Below are 11762 nucleotides of genomic sequence, written 5' to 3'. Positions count from 1 at the left end.
AGGAAGTAAATCAAACTTTTCTTTCGTTTGCTTATTCTCTAAGTCAAACTCAACCTACACCCTTCTTGAATCTTCTGGAACCATCCATCTTATATGCATCATGTTTCCTACATCTTATATCCAAATGTGTATGTAAATTTTACCTGAAACGTAAGCCGTGTTATCATATCTGCTTTGTCTTGGATGTTGTTGATTGTTGGCCGTGTAAATTTTACCTGATGGTTTTACATAAAAAATGTATAAGGGAAAAAAAATGAAATTAGTAATAACGTGGGTATACTTAATCACAATCAATCGGACTTACTTTGATCAACGGTTTGCAAAGTGAATGGGACAGGTACAATACTTGACTTCGTGTATTTTGGCCGGCGTCCTATACGTCTAGGTTCAGCGGATACATATGATTTTGCACGAGAATCTGTATAAGATATGTATCAAAAAATGGAGTTGGTTTAGTATTAAAAAATGTTGTATTATGAGTTTTTAGTTTGCAATAGATAATGAAAATAAAATAACAGTAACATTGGTTTACGGCGTGTTTGACTTGTAGATAGCTGCACGTTAGTAACAGCGGACAATGGCGTTTTAATTGAAGATGGTGGGGCTTGATCGGGATTCTGACTTTGGAGGACGGTAACAGAGAGAATGCGTCATTAGGCGAATGCAAAGATGAACAATCTGGGTCTGTTGGATGAAAGTTACGATTGTGTTGAATAAACACAACAAACATAAAAATATAAAAGTTATGATAAACGAAAACGGTAAACTAAAGATTGTGATTAAAACATCTGTAAAAGAAAACCTTCAATTGTTATTTCAATGCATTTAAAAATGTTGATTTGTTGAAAGTATAAGAAAACTTTTAGAAAACAGATAAATATATTTGCTAACAATATATTGGCAACAAAAGTATACAGCATTCCCAAAATCAGAATGTTTCAAATTACAGTAACTTCATAAATCGAATTGAAATTATATTTGATTTTAACAATAAAAGGCATAAATAGAAAAGAACAATCGATAGAGAAATTAGAGGTTTCATAACCTGAATTTGAAATTCCACTTTGACTTTTAGTGATAACCGAAAGTGATTGCTGCGGAACGGTGTTTTCCATGTCAGAATCAGGAGACACTTTCCGTTTCGTAGAAGGTTTGGTTTTCGAAGGAAGGTTAGCAGACATGGTGTAATCAAAAGGTATTCTGGAACCCAGATTCGTAGATGGTTGGGAGGCAAACAACCGTTGAATGACTAAGATTTAATTTATGGGCATCAACTTAATTATGGTTGTTAACTGCTGCTTAAAAATTTGGATTATGTCATTAGCAATTTCAATGGCTGGGATTGGAAATTAAGAAAGTCATCTAAAGGGTAGTATTTTGACAAGTGTCCTTTTAGCAAAAAAAATAAAAATAAAAAATGTCATCATAATTTTGTTCTAATTAAGGATAAGAGAGATTTGAGGGTAAGGCTACTAGCAACCATTACCGCTCCTCAGCTTCGTTTGCCCGCCGTTTGAACCGCGCCATTTCTAGCGGCAGTGGTGGGGGCTGCCGTTGAAGGGCCGTCCTCCATTATGCTATTCTTTGACATCTTGCAACACGGGCAAAATAAAAAAAAAAGGAAAAATCGAATGAAATTGGGAAAATAGCCGTTGGTGATAGCCGTTGGGATTATTTTTTTTTTATTTTATCTATAAATACTATACCCCTTACTCATAATTTTCATTCTTACAACTACAATTAAAAAAAACTTAATCTTCTTTAAATTTTCGAGCATGGATCGCGATCGAGGAGACGAAATTTACGAAGAGGCGGTAGCTATTGCAAATGCTTATGATCCACTTCAAGCTCTCGAAGCTATCGATTTTTTAGAAGAAGAAGAAGTCGAAAACGAAGGTCCGTCTATAACAAAAGCTCCTAGAAGACATTTTCCATGAGATAGAGAAGGAAAAGCAAAATAACTCTACAACGATTATTAAAAAATATAACGGTCGGCTATATAGCAGTTATATTTGAATTTTAAAAATTAAATTTAATAATATTAATATTAATAATAATATTAATAAAGAAATAAGAATTAGAAATTAATTATAAAATAAAATATTGATGTGGGGTCAATGTGGTTGGTGTGATGGTTGGTATTGAATGTGGTTGAAAGAAGCTGCTTAGGTGGCGTTGATGTGACACAGTGTGATTCAAAAAGTTAAGTGATGGTTGAGAGTAGTCTAAAAATGATGGGAACTGATATTTCTAATTTTTTTTTTGATAAATCCACTTAAGTTTACTGCAATACCCTTAAATGATGTGTTATACAAGTTTCATGTTAGAATTTACTTGAGGGTATTTTAGGAAGATATGTTCAAAGAGTTGTGATCTATCAAAATTGCATTTGGAAATAACATCTCCCAAAAATGATTATTAGTTTACCAATTTGTTTTGAAAGGTTTATTATGAAAGCTAGAAGTAGAAGGTGTTTAATTTCTATTCAATTTGGGATACGGTTATGACTTGTGATATCCGTTATCCATTCTTCATCTCCTTCCTTGCTGGCTTCTGCTGGTCCCATGCTTTCTAAATATCCATTTTCCAGCTGAAAATATATCCTACTGGAAATTATTAAATTAAAATAAAAATAAAAATAAAAGAGAGTTATCAGATAAACCCTTAAATCCCCCACACAATAGGAATAACCATCAACCTATTCACATTCAAAGTTTCTAACATATTCCCACCTCATTTTACCTTTTCAACCCCCAATTTCATCTGACATTTAGGGTTTTTTTTGTCTGGTAAGTTTCTTAAGTTGTGAATGATAAAAGGTTGCAAAATTGAGTATAAACATCAAATTAATTTGTGGGTTTCTTTCAATTTAGTGCCTAGAGTAAGAAAGTAGCTTACTTTATTTGTTTTATGAGGTTAAAAGATGTGGGGTTATGGTATACATGTTTTTGATGAGCTCTTCAATGGTTTTTTGTTATAACAAATTGTTGTTTTCTGATCAAAGATCATACATTCAGAAACCATTGTATTTAGATCGTGTAATTCAGTTAAGTGGTAGTGGAAGAAGGGGATTTAGAGGGTTAGTACCGAATGCGAAGAAGAAAAAACGTAATCGGAATAGGAGTTGGTGGAAAAAATTCTTTTTTGATGAAGATGGGAACTGGTTTGGTTTAAAAGATGATGAGATGCTTGATGCAGAAGAAGAAATAGGGAAGAATTTAAGTGATGATGAAGGGTTATCTGAAAGCGAAAAGTTTGAGGCTTGGAAGAAAAGGGCCGAGGCGATAGTCGAATTGAGGGAAGCGCAAGAAAACGTTCAAAACGAAGAGGAAAAAAAGTGGGAAGATTGGCTTCTTGATGGGACAAATAGTAATGGTTCTTCGTGGTATCAAGAACCACGTAACGATGTTGAAAATGATGATTTAAGTGATCTTATACCCGGGAAAGGTTTAGCTGAATCTGTTAGGGATTTAATCCTTGGAAGGGATGATGATGAAATATTATATGAAGATCGTGTCTTTCGTTTTGCCTCATTGAATTCGGTAAGTGCGTTTATTGGTACTACTATTGTGACACTTTATTGGTATATTGTAGGTTTTCCATTGTGTTGTAGCATTAGGGCAATTAGAAATTCAAGTTTGTTTGTTCTGTAGGTGTCCGTGTTAGAGCGACTACAAAGTGATTGATATGCATAGATTAATCATTTGATGTAGTGTATAATATATAAACCTAGTCTTTTAAGTACATGGTAATGGTAATTTTAGCTTTCTACATGAGCAGTGGATGGAAGTGAGACCATAATTTTATAACATATACAGGTGGTGAGATACGAGTTAGTATTAGGGTGGCAATATGGGTGACCTGGGGCGGGTCAGCAACATGTCAGAACGGAGTTGAGTTGAAATTAGCACTTTGAAGTACATGTGGAAATGATCAGGATCTGGTTGTGTTGAACCAGTAGCACTTTCTTGTCCTTAAATTCTATAATGAGTGTTAGTTATGGATGCACTAACAATACTATGACAATAATTATCTAAATCCTAGACTAAATGAATCACAATGTGCTATATAAATTGTGATCAGCGCGTAATAAGTTCTTGTATTCATATGTCACTGCTTGACAAAACCATAATCATCCTTTCGCAGGCGAAATTTTTGGCGGTGTTGATACTTGTACCTTGGGCTTTGGATTTTTTGGTTCACGACTATGTTCTTATGCCTTTTCTAGATAGGTAAAACTTTTATGACATAAACAAATTCATTCTATTCATTAATAAATGGACCATCATATACTGTATTTGCTACTCTGTTCATTCCAAAAAAAAAGGTGACAGCCAGCTAACTTTATATAATGGATGCAACTTCTTAAATTTTATTTATTGCTGAAGTTATTTATAAATGTTACGCCCGTGTTTCAATAGGTATGTGAAGACTGTACCACTTGCATCAGAAATTCTTGATGTAAGAAAGCATCAAAAGCTCGAAATGGTAAAGGAGTTGAATATTGAAAAAGAAAGATATAAATTTGAGGTGGAAATCGGGAAATCACCACCGATTTCTGATGAAGAGCTTTACATAGAGCTACGGCACAAAGCGTAAGTTCTTTTTCTATATGAATATTGTTAATTGTGCCTTTTTTATATGATGTTTCCAATCGCAGAAATCATATATTCTAGTCTCTAAAGCTATAAAACTTTATATACTAATATTTTTATTGTTTATTGTAACAGGTTAGAACTGAGAGAAGAGTGGAGGCTAATAAACCGTAGTGCATTTGCTAATATATGGTCCGATATGGTATTCGGTATCTCATTATTTGTTCTCTTGTACTTCAATCAAAATCAGGTGTGTTTTCATTTCCTTCTTTCTGTTTAAGTCTAATTCTAAATTACTAGTAGAACACTGCAAGTGATAAATGAATTACTACTGTCTAATTGGAGATGTATACTTCTTGATCCATTCATCCTTCAAAGTTTGACTTTTGAAAGTCAAACCTAGTTCTTCTTTAAACAACCTTATCAGGACCTATTCACAAAGTTTGGCCATATTATGTTTATGTTTGCGAGTTGATATTGAGATCAGTTAATGCAACTTATGAAGTCTCTTTAATTGACATTATCATCGAAATCTTCTTAAAAAGTTAACAAATTTTGACTTCACGAATCCATTTTGTAGGTAGCTTTGCTGAAATTTACAGGGTATAAGATAATAAACAACGTTTCAGACACTGGGAAGGCATTTTTAATCATTCTTATCACAGATATTTTTCTTGGGTACCTCCCTTTCTTTTGTACTACCTGCATCAAATAAGTCAACATTTGACCTTTGAGTGTCAAACTAGTTCCGTTGACTTTGAAATCAACAAAACAATTAGTTTATTGTTGAATTTGGATTTTTGCAGGTATCATTCAGAATCAGGTTGGCAGACATTGCTAGAAATAATTGTCGAACACTATGGCTTTGATGTCGATCAATCTGCCATTATCATTTTTGTCTGCCTAATTCCTGTGATCATTGATGCTTGCGTGAAGCTTTGGGTATGTTCTTTATTCTTAATCTTTTGACAAATCTTTGAACACATTTGAATCATGAGCAATATTTAATTTTTTTATCTTGGGTGAATGGGTATTACATAAATGGGTACACCCTTTTCTTTAAATATAGAGAAGTATCGAATGCCAAGACTATTACCGATTCTTCTCGAAAACAAATATTTGTATGGCCAAATGTTGTATTAGATTAAGGGTCTGTTTACTTTCCACTTAATGATCTGTTTCTACAGCTCAATTGTTTCTTTTTCACTTAATCTCTCACTTAAACTTAAAATTGGTGGCAGTTCACCATAATTAGTATATATTTCAGGGGCAAAACAGTAATTTGTCACTTTTTATAAACTTTTTCTTTTTACTTTTTCCCCCTTTTTCTTATAACTATTTTTTCCCTTCCTTTTTAATTCCTTCATTTTCTTTCCCCTCCCCCCAACAGAGGCAAATGTAATGAAAACATGACTCTTAATACAGCAAAAAAAGTAAACAACCCCTTGATCATTTATGGCCATTGTTCTATATAAAATTTATTTGACCATATTCGTCTTGATCCTGTCCAAAAAAACGAGAGTGATTTACCTGTTTGCCCTTTTGAAAAGTAATCTTGTTAGTGCCTATCAAGGGTAAATTTGTCCAAAAATATTAACATTTCAAATTCAGAGTATTACGAATGGCCAAATGGTAACCGGAACATTAGCTACAATGATCAAAAGATATAAATTTACCCGAATTAGAAATTTGACCAAAAAGATTATTGTACTAAATGTTACAAATGTTACAGGGACAAGTTTTGATGTTCAATTCTGATGAATATTCTATTTTAGACTATATGTTTGTGACATTTAATGATAATAACGGCTGCATCTCGTGTGTACGCTTTTAGATGTTCAAATTTCTTCCAAGATTATCGCCGAAGGTGACAAATATTTTCCAGGAAATGAAGAGGCATTAGTGAGAATTATGGGTCATTTTTTACAGGTTTACAGCATTGAACTATATGTATACTTCATCTTTGATTTCACTATTTGCGTATGATTAATTTCGACTTCTACACCTTTTGAACCTCATACATTTACATTATCATTTGTTGTTGCTATAAATAAATAAATGAATGAATATTTGTAACTATGTTTATCTATTAAATTGAAAATTTGAATAGAGTCAAAGCATATAAGTAGTTCAAGATACATGATGTTTGATATATATCAGCAGTTGTGCTGAATATATATATATATATATATATATATATATATATATATATATATATATATATATATATATATATATATATATATATATATATATATATATATATATATATATATATATATATATATATATATATATATATATATATGGCAAAAATAACGAAAACTTTATAGTTAGGAACTTCATCGAAAGATGAAGATCCAAATCGAAACGTACAATATGAAGCCGGGCGGGCTCAAAACTAGTAAACGTCACAAGAGGACGTTAACTCCAACCAAGCCATGCTATGACAACTAAACAAATACACTTATAACCAAACCAAAATACGAGACTAACAAACGCAAAGTGGTAAATCTATTACACAACAACAAGGACATAAAAAGAATAGGACACCGGAATTAAGAAGGCATGTTACCATTCCTTTCGTCCGGTTGATTTGTGAAGCCGTCAATAGTATCGATATGAACCCCTTTACCACCACGGGATTTGAAATTATAAGAAATAACCTTGGACGACGAGCACCCAATACGTTTCCCGGGTACCCAAGGCATTCCTTGATCCTTAAACTGTTGAAAAAAACCATTTTACTCAAGACCCGAAGAACCTCCGTCATTTGATTCCAAGAAAGACCGTTGTATCGCCTCTCCACATTCTAAATCGCTAGCATTATCTTTAAGCGAAAATGTACTTTCGATGGAGACATCTTTCCCTTTAACCCTCGAAGCCTTTTTCTTCAACCCAATATTTGTATTAGGCCTATCATCTTCACACCGACTAACCGAACACCTGTCATTCTTACGCTTCTTCTCCTTGATCAACTTATCGATCCTTTGAACAAAAGAAGGTTTATCCACTTCGATAACAGGTATCGAACCACCATCAAGTTGGGTCTTATCGGGCCTCGGCCCATCAAAAGTAGACAGAATTTGTGTCACAGGAGGCCCCTCACAAAGTGGAGACCCAGTTTCGGTATCCATCACCTCATCGATCGACCCGAATCTTAATTCAACCCCACTTGCCATCAAACCCGATACATTACCACTAATCGAAATCGTAGCAGAAGGAGACCCATAAACCTGTTTAGTTGAAAAATCCCCACCAGGAGTAGTAGCAGCCTTAACACCCGAAGTACCAACACCATTCGAAAACCCCAAACCACTATTCGAAACCACGAATCGATTGGTTGATTCCAACAAGTTTTCATCAAAAGAATTTGCTATCAAACGATTCAACACACTGACCTCATTAATCTCATTAACCCAGACGTTATCTAAAGTGATAGCCGTACACGAATCATCTTCAACATCCATAACTACCGAATGGAGTTGTGGATATATTTATGTAATATATATGCCAAATCCCCACAAGTTGTGCTGAATATGCCAAATTTATTGTTATGAACTTTATGTAATATATTTAACATTATTAATTTTCAAAGAATTTGTTAAAATGGATCATGTAATAAGTCAAATGTGGTGCAACTTTGTTAAACTAGTTCAATCAAACTTTACAAAATCTAAAGCACACGCAGTAAAACTTTTGTATTATAATAATGAATAGTAAAAGGTAAAAAGTATAGTTTTCATTGTTCGGGCTACCGGGAAGGCGAGTAGTCCGACCTCACACTCTGATGTATGCAACCCAACAGGAATACTAAATATTAACATTAGATATTAAATATTTTTTATAATCATAATTGATAAAAATATTACTAGTATCGTTATAACCATCACCATATAATTAACGAAAATGACATATAAGATAATAAGAATAAGAATGTACCAAAAGCATATAATTAAGAAATATTTTATGCCAAAGAAGTAATTAAATATTTTTACCTTTAGCATAAACTTAGAAAGTTAGAATTCACTGTTCATAAGCTAGTATATTATATTGTATATCTCAAGTAAAAGGATGTCTTATTAGATAACCACTAGGAAAAGATAACCTAATTAACCAATATTATTGGAAACAACATAAAAAGTACTTGCACAAAACTAATCACTTATTTACTTATAACGACAATTAACTACTAATCATTATGCTAATTATGCTATTTTATCTTCACTTCCCCCACTGATACTAGTATAGTGGAAATGATATAATATCTTCTATGCAATTCTTAGTTTTTCAAGCTCCCCAATATTAGGCCTTGTCTCTAAGCAGGTATGTGGATCTGGTGTTGGCGCCCGGGGTGAATTAAGGTTACGACGACGTTTCTCAAGTGATAGTTTTTCCGCAAATCTGTCCACGAAAATTTAATCTCAATCATATAAAAAAAATACTAAAATAATAAGTGGTTTTAAAATTAACTGAAATAAGTGGTTTTAAAATTTACCAAATCCTGCAAGTTAACACATATGAAAATTACTTACTCTTCTAGAGCTTGTCTATTAGTCTCTTCCTTGTAAGGAACAAACTTGCCATTTTCTAAGTTTACATTTGAAACTTTCTTATTTAGTAAATTTTCACCAGCTTCAATCAGATACTTCAAATTTTCACCGGTTGCTTTATCGAGTGACGACAATGTTCGCTCTAAGCCATCCTCCTGTAACTCTCAAAACTATTAATCTGTTGAAATCGAATAACTATTTATACCCTATTTGATAGCATAAAATATATGATAAACAGTTGAATGGTTCAAAAGTTCTAATGAACTTGATTTTGGACAGTAATAACTTTGATAATCATTCTGAATATGTAAAGTTAATGTATTAATCTTATAAATAAATAAATATAAGTGTTTGATAAGTGTTTGGTATATAATTAAGAAGGATATTAAAGGAATGGAGGTGTTGAATGGTTAAGGGAGTATATAAACTCTGAATGGTTCATCACAAGATTGTTGAATAGTTTAGCACCATTTGTCATTTAGATGTCACAAGCAAACGCTCCGAAGGTTAAACGGTTCATCATTCAGTGCTGAACTATCCAATAGAGACACAATCAAACACACACCCTAACAGACTAATAGACCTGGATTAGACTAAACGAAATACATACCTGGATGCGTAGGTAATGTTTTTCAACATTAAGGGATTTGAATACAACCGAAAGATGAAAATCAACCATATCAGTGCTAGCTTGAGTGAATATATCAAGCAAGGGTGTGGACCCATTAGCATTAAACCACCATCCAAACAAGCCCCATTTTGAAGCCTTATTTGCCGTATATTTCCCATCTATTTTGCATTCGCCGGTTCCTACAGATATAACCAGGTATCTTCGGTACTCTAGGGATTGAGGTAATTGGAAGTCGGGATTTTTGCGAATTAGTTGCTTGGCAATTTCTCCCATTGCAATCAGTGTCTGTCACACAAGAAAAACTTTCTTAAGGAATTGTTCATATGTAAAAAAAAAATACATACATATGTTGGGATTTTAACATTAATAAGTATTTTTACCGGATTATTTGCTGCGACACCACCATCAACTAGGTTAAATTCATGCTTCTCTCCCTTATGATAGGTTTCAAAATAGTGCGGTGGTAGATAAGTTGGGGCAGCTGATGTTGCAATGCAAATATCTGATAGCTTGGCGTTCAAGTATGGTTTTTCCACTATCTAGAAAACGAAGAAACATGGTATGGACATTTGTCTGCATCAGGGGCGAACATACATACTGTATTTTTTTTCTGGAATAGTAATTATTTATAGGATAGTGTAATAATTTTTTTGAGCTTTTAACTAATAAAACCAGTGAATGGACTATTATTATTATGTGCTGCTAGCCTACTAGTGACCACGATTCCTGAATCCGCCGATTTTATGCTCAAAAACAACATAGAACGGATAATGTGTTTTTTTTTTTTTTTTTTTTTTTCCTATTTAGGCTACACAGGGAAGACGAGTATTTTTAAGCAGATATATAGTAATGAAAACAAAGAAATGTACCTCATAGCTGGAAAAGATAGTTGGCTGGAGTGTTTTGATGTCAAAGGTTGGAATAGCAACATTAGTTAAGGTTTCTCCTAATTTAATGTCTTTAAGCTTCTTCCTTATAGTATTATGTAGGTAGTTTCCATCATATAATGGACCACTCAAGCTCTTTATTATCTTTGTAATTATATTGCTGCATGTTCAAAAGAAAATTATATTATAGTTAATTAACTAGTTAAACTCATTAAATTTCCAATTCCAAATCATAATTAAACTAGTGATATAATTACCAATCTTGAGGGAAGATCTTGGGGCACTCTTGAAGGTAAAATTGTTTGATATCTTTAGCTGCAAACAAAGGACGCCTTTTCTCATTCGGAGCTGTTAACATTGCTGTAATGAGTCCGCCAGAACTTGTCCCAGAAATAATATCGAAATAGTCTGCTATTCTTGCATCTTCACCATCTAATTTCTGTGCCATAATCCATAATAAATACTCATAACAGATAAAAACTGGTGTTGCCATAAACCAAGATTAACAGTAACGTTAAGCCATCCAGGGGACGCTTAATAAGATCTTGACTGCAGCCCGTTTGATTATAACTATTTCAAAGCTAACAATAAACATAAAAGCTCTAAACTGAAGCTTATAGAGTAAGGTCAAAGAAGGTAGCATGATATGTATACCTGAAGTTCAGATTCAAGAAACTCGAGTATCATAGCTGGGATAAGACCTCTGATTCCACCGCCATCGATGCTAAGAACTGTAATCAGATCCCCATAAAGTGGAGGCTGTACTATTGACTTTTGTCTCTCCATATCAGTAATGTTTCTGTGTTTATATGGTAGTGTAAAGTGTAATATTTATCAGTGACTGATCTTTTTTTTTTTTTTTTTTTTTTTTTTATCTAATGAAGTTGTGAGTGTTCTACTATGTTGGCATTCCTATTTATAGACCCATGCACTAATATTCTTGATCCATATTTTGAGATTATTTAAGGAAATCTTTACATTATTATATTTGTTGGTGCATAACTTTTTTTAGCATACCAGAAGGATATATTATATGTTATAAGAATAAATCAGGATGAGAACAAAATTGTAGCTTTCCATGTCGAATTTTCTGTAC

General features: G+C 33.1%; 2 protein-coding genes across 2 annotated transcripts; one reads left to right on the top strand and one right to left on the bottom strand.

Moving 5' to 3' along the window:
- Window positions 1–2576: 2576 nt before the first annotated feature.
- Window positions 2577–6684, top strand: LOC139898260 (protein DAY-LENGTH-DEPENDENT DELAYED-GREENING 1, chloroplastic-like). Its single transcript, XM_071880991.1, has 7 exons — window positions 2577–3542; window positions 4147–4232; window positions 4422–4595; window positions 4731–4845; window positions 5176–5273; window positions 5402–5537; window positions 6430–6684. The coding sequence occupies exons 1-7, from the start codon at window positions 2934–2936 to the stop codon at window positions 6496–6498; spliced, it is 1287 nt and encodes a 428-aa protein (XP_071737092.1). The 5' UTR covers window positions 2577–2933; the 3' UTR covers window positions 6499–6684.
- Window positions 6685–8625: 1941 nt separating this feature from the next.
- Window positions 8626–11476, bottom strand: LOC139898259 (patatin-like protein 2; the record flags this gene model as incomplete). Its single annotated transcript, XM_071880990.1, has 7 exons — window positions 8626–8999; window positions 9131–9303; window positions 9759–10064; window positions 10160–10318; window positions 10649–10826; window positions 10924–11105; window positions 11321–11476. Coding segments are annotated over 7 exons (1287 nt in total), but the record flags the coding sequence as incomplete, so codon positions are not given.
- Between the last annotated feature and the right edge of the window lie 286 nt (window positions 11477–11762).

The sequence above is a fragment of the Rutidosis leptorrhynchoides genome, chromosome 3, assembly GCF_046630445.1.
Source record: "Rutidosis leptorrhynchoides isolate AG116_Rl617_1_P2 chromosome 3, CSIRO_AGI_Rlap_v1, whole genome shotgun sequence".
In the NCBI taxonomy this organism is placed as follows: Eukaryota; Viridiplantae; Streptophyta; class Magnoliopsida; order Asterales; family Asteraceae; genus Rutidosis; species Rutidosis leptorrhynchoides.
This window is presented reverse-complemented; position numbering and strand designations above follow the sequence as displayed.

Coding starts and splice junctions, on each gene's coding strand:
- LOC139898260 (XM_071880991.1), top strand. CDS start 2,934: ATGGTATACATGTTTTTGATGAGCTCTTCAATGGTTTTTTGTTATAAC. Junction 4,596..4,730: donor ATAGAGCTACGGCACAAAGC/GTAAGTTCTTTT, acceptor TTATTGTAACAG/GTTAGAACTGAGAGAAGAGT. Junction 5,274..5,401: donor ATCACAGATATTTTTCTTGG/GTACCTCCCTTT, acceptor GGATTTTTGCAG/GTATCATTCAGAATCAGGTT.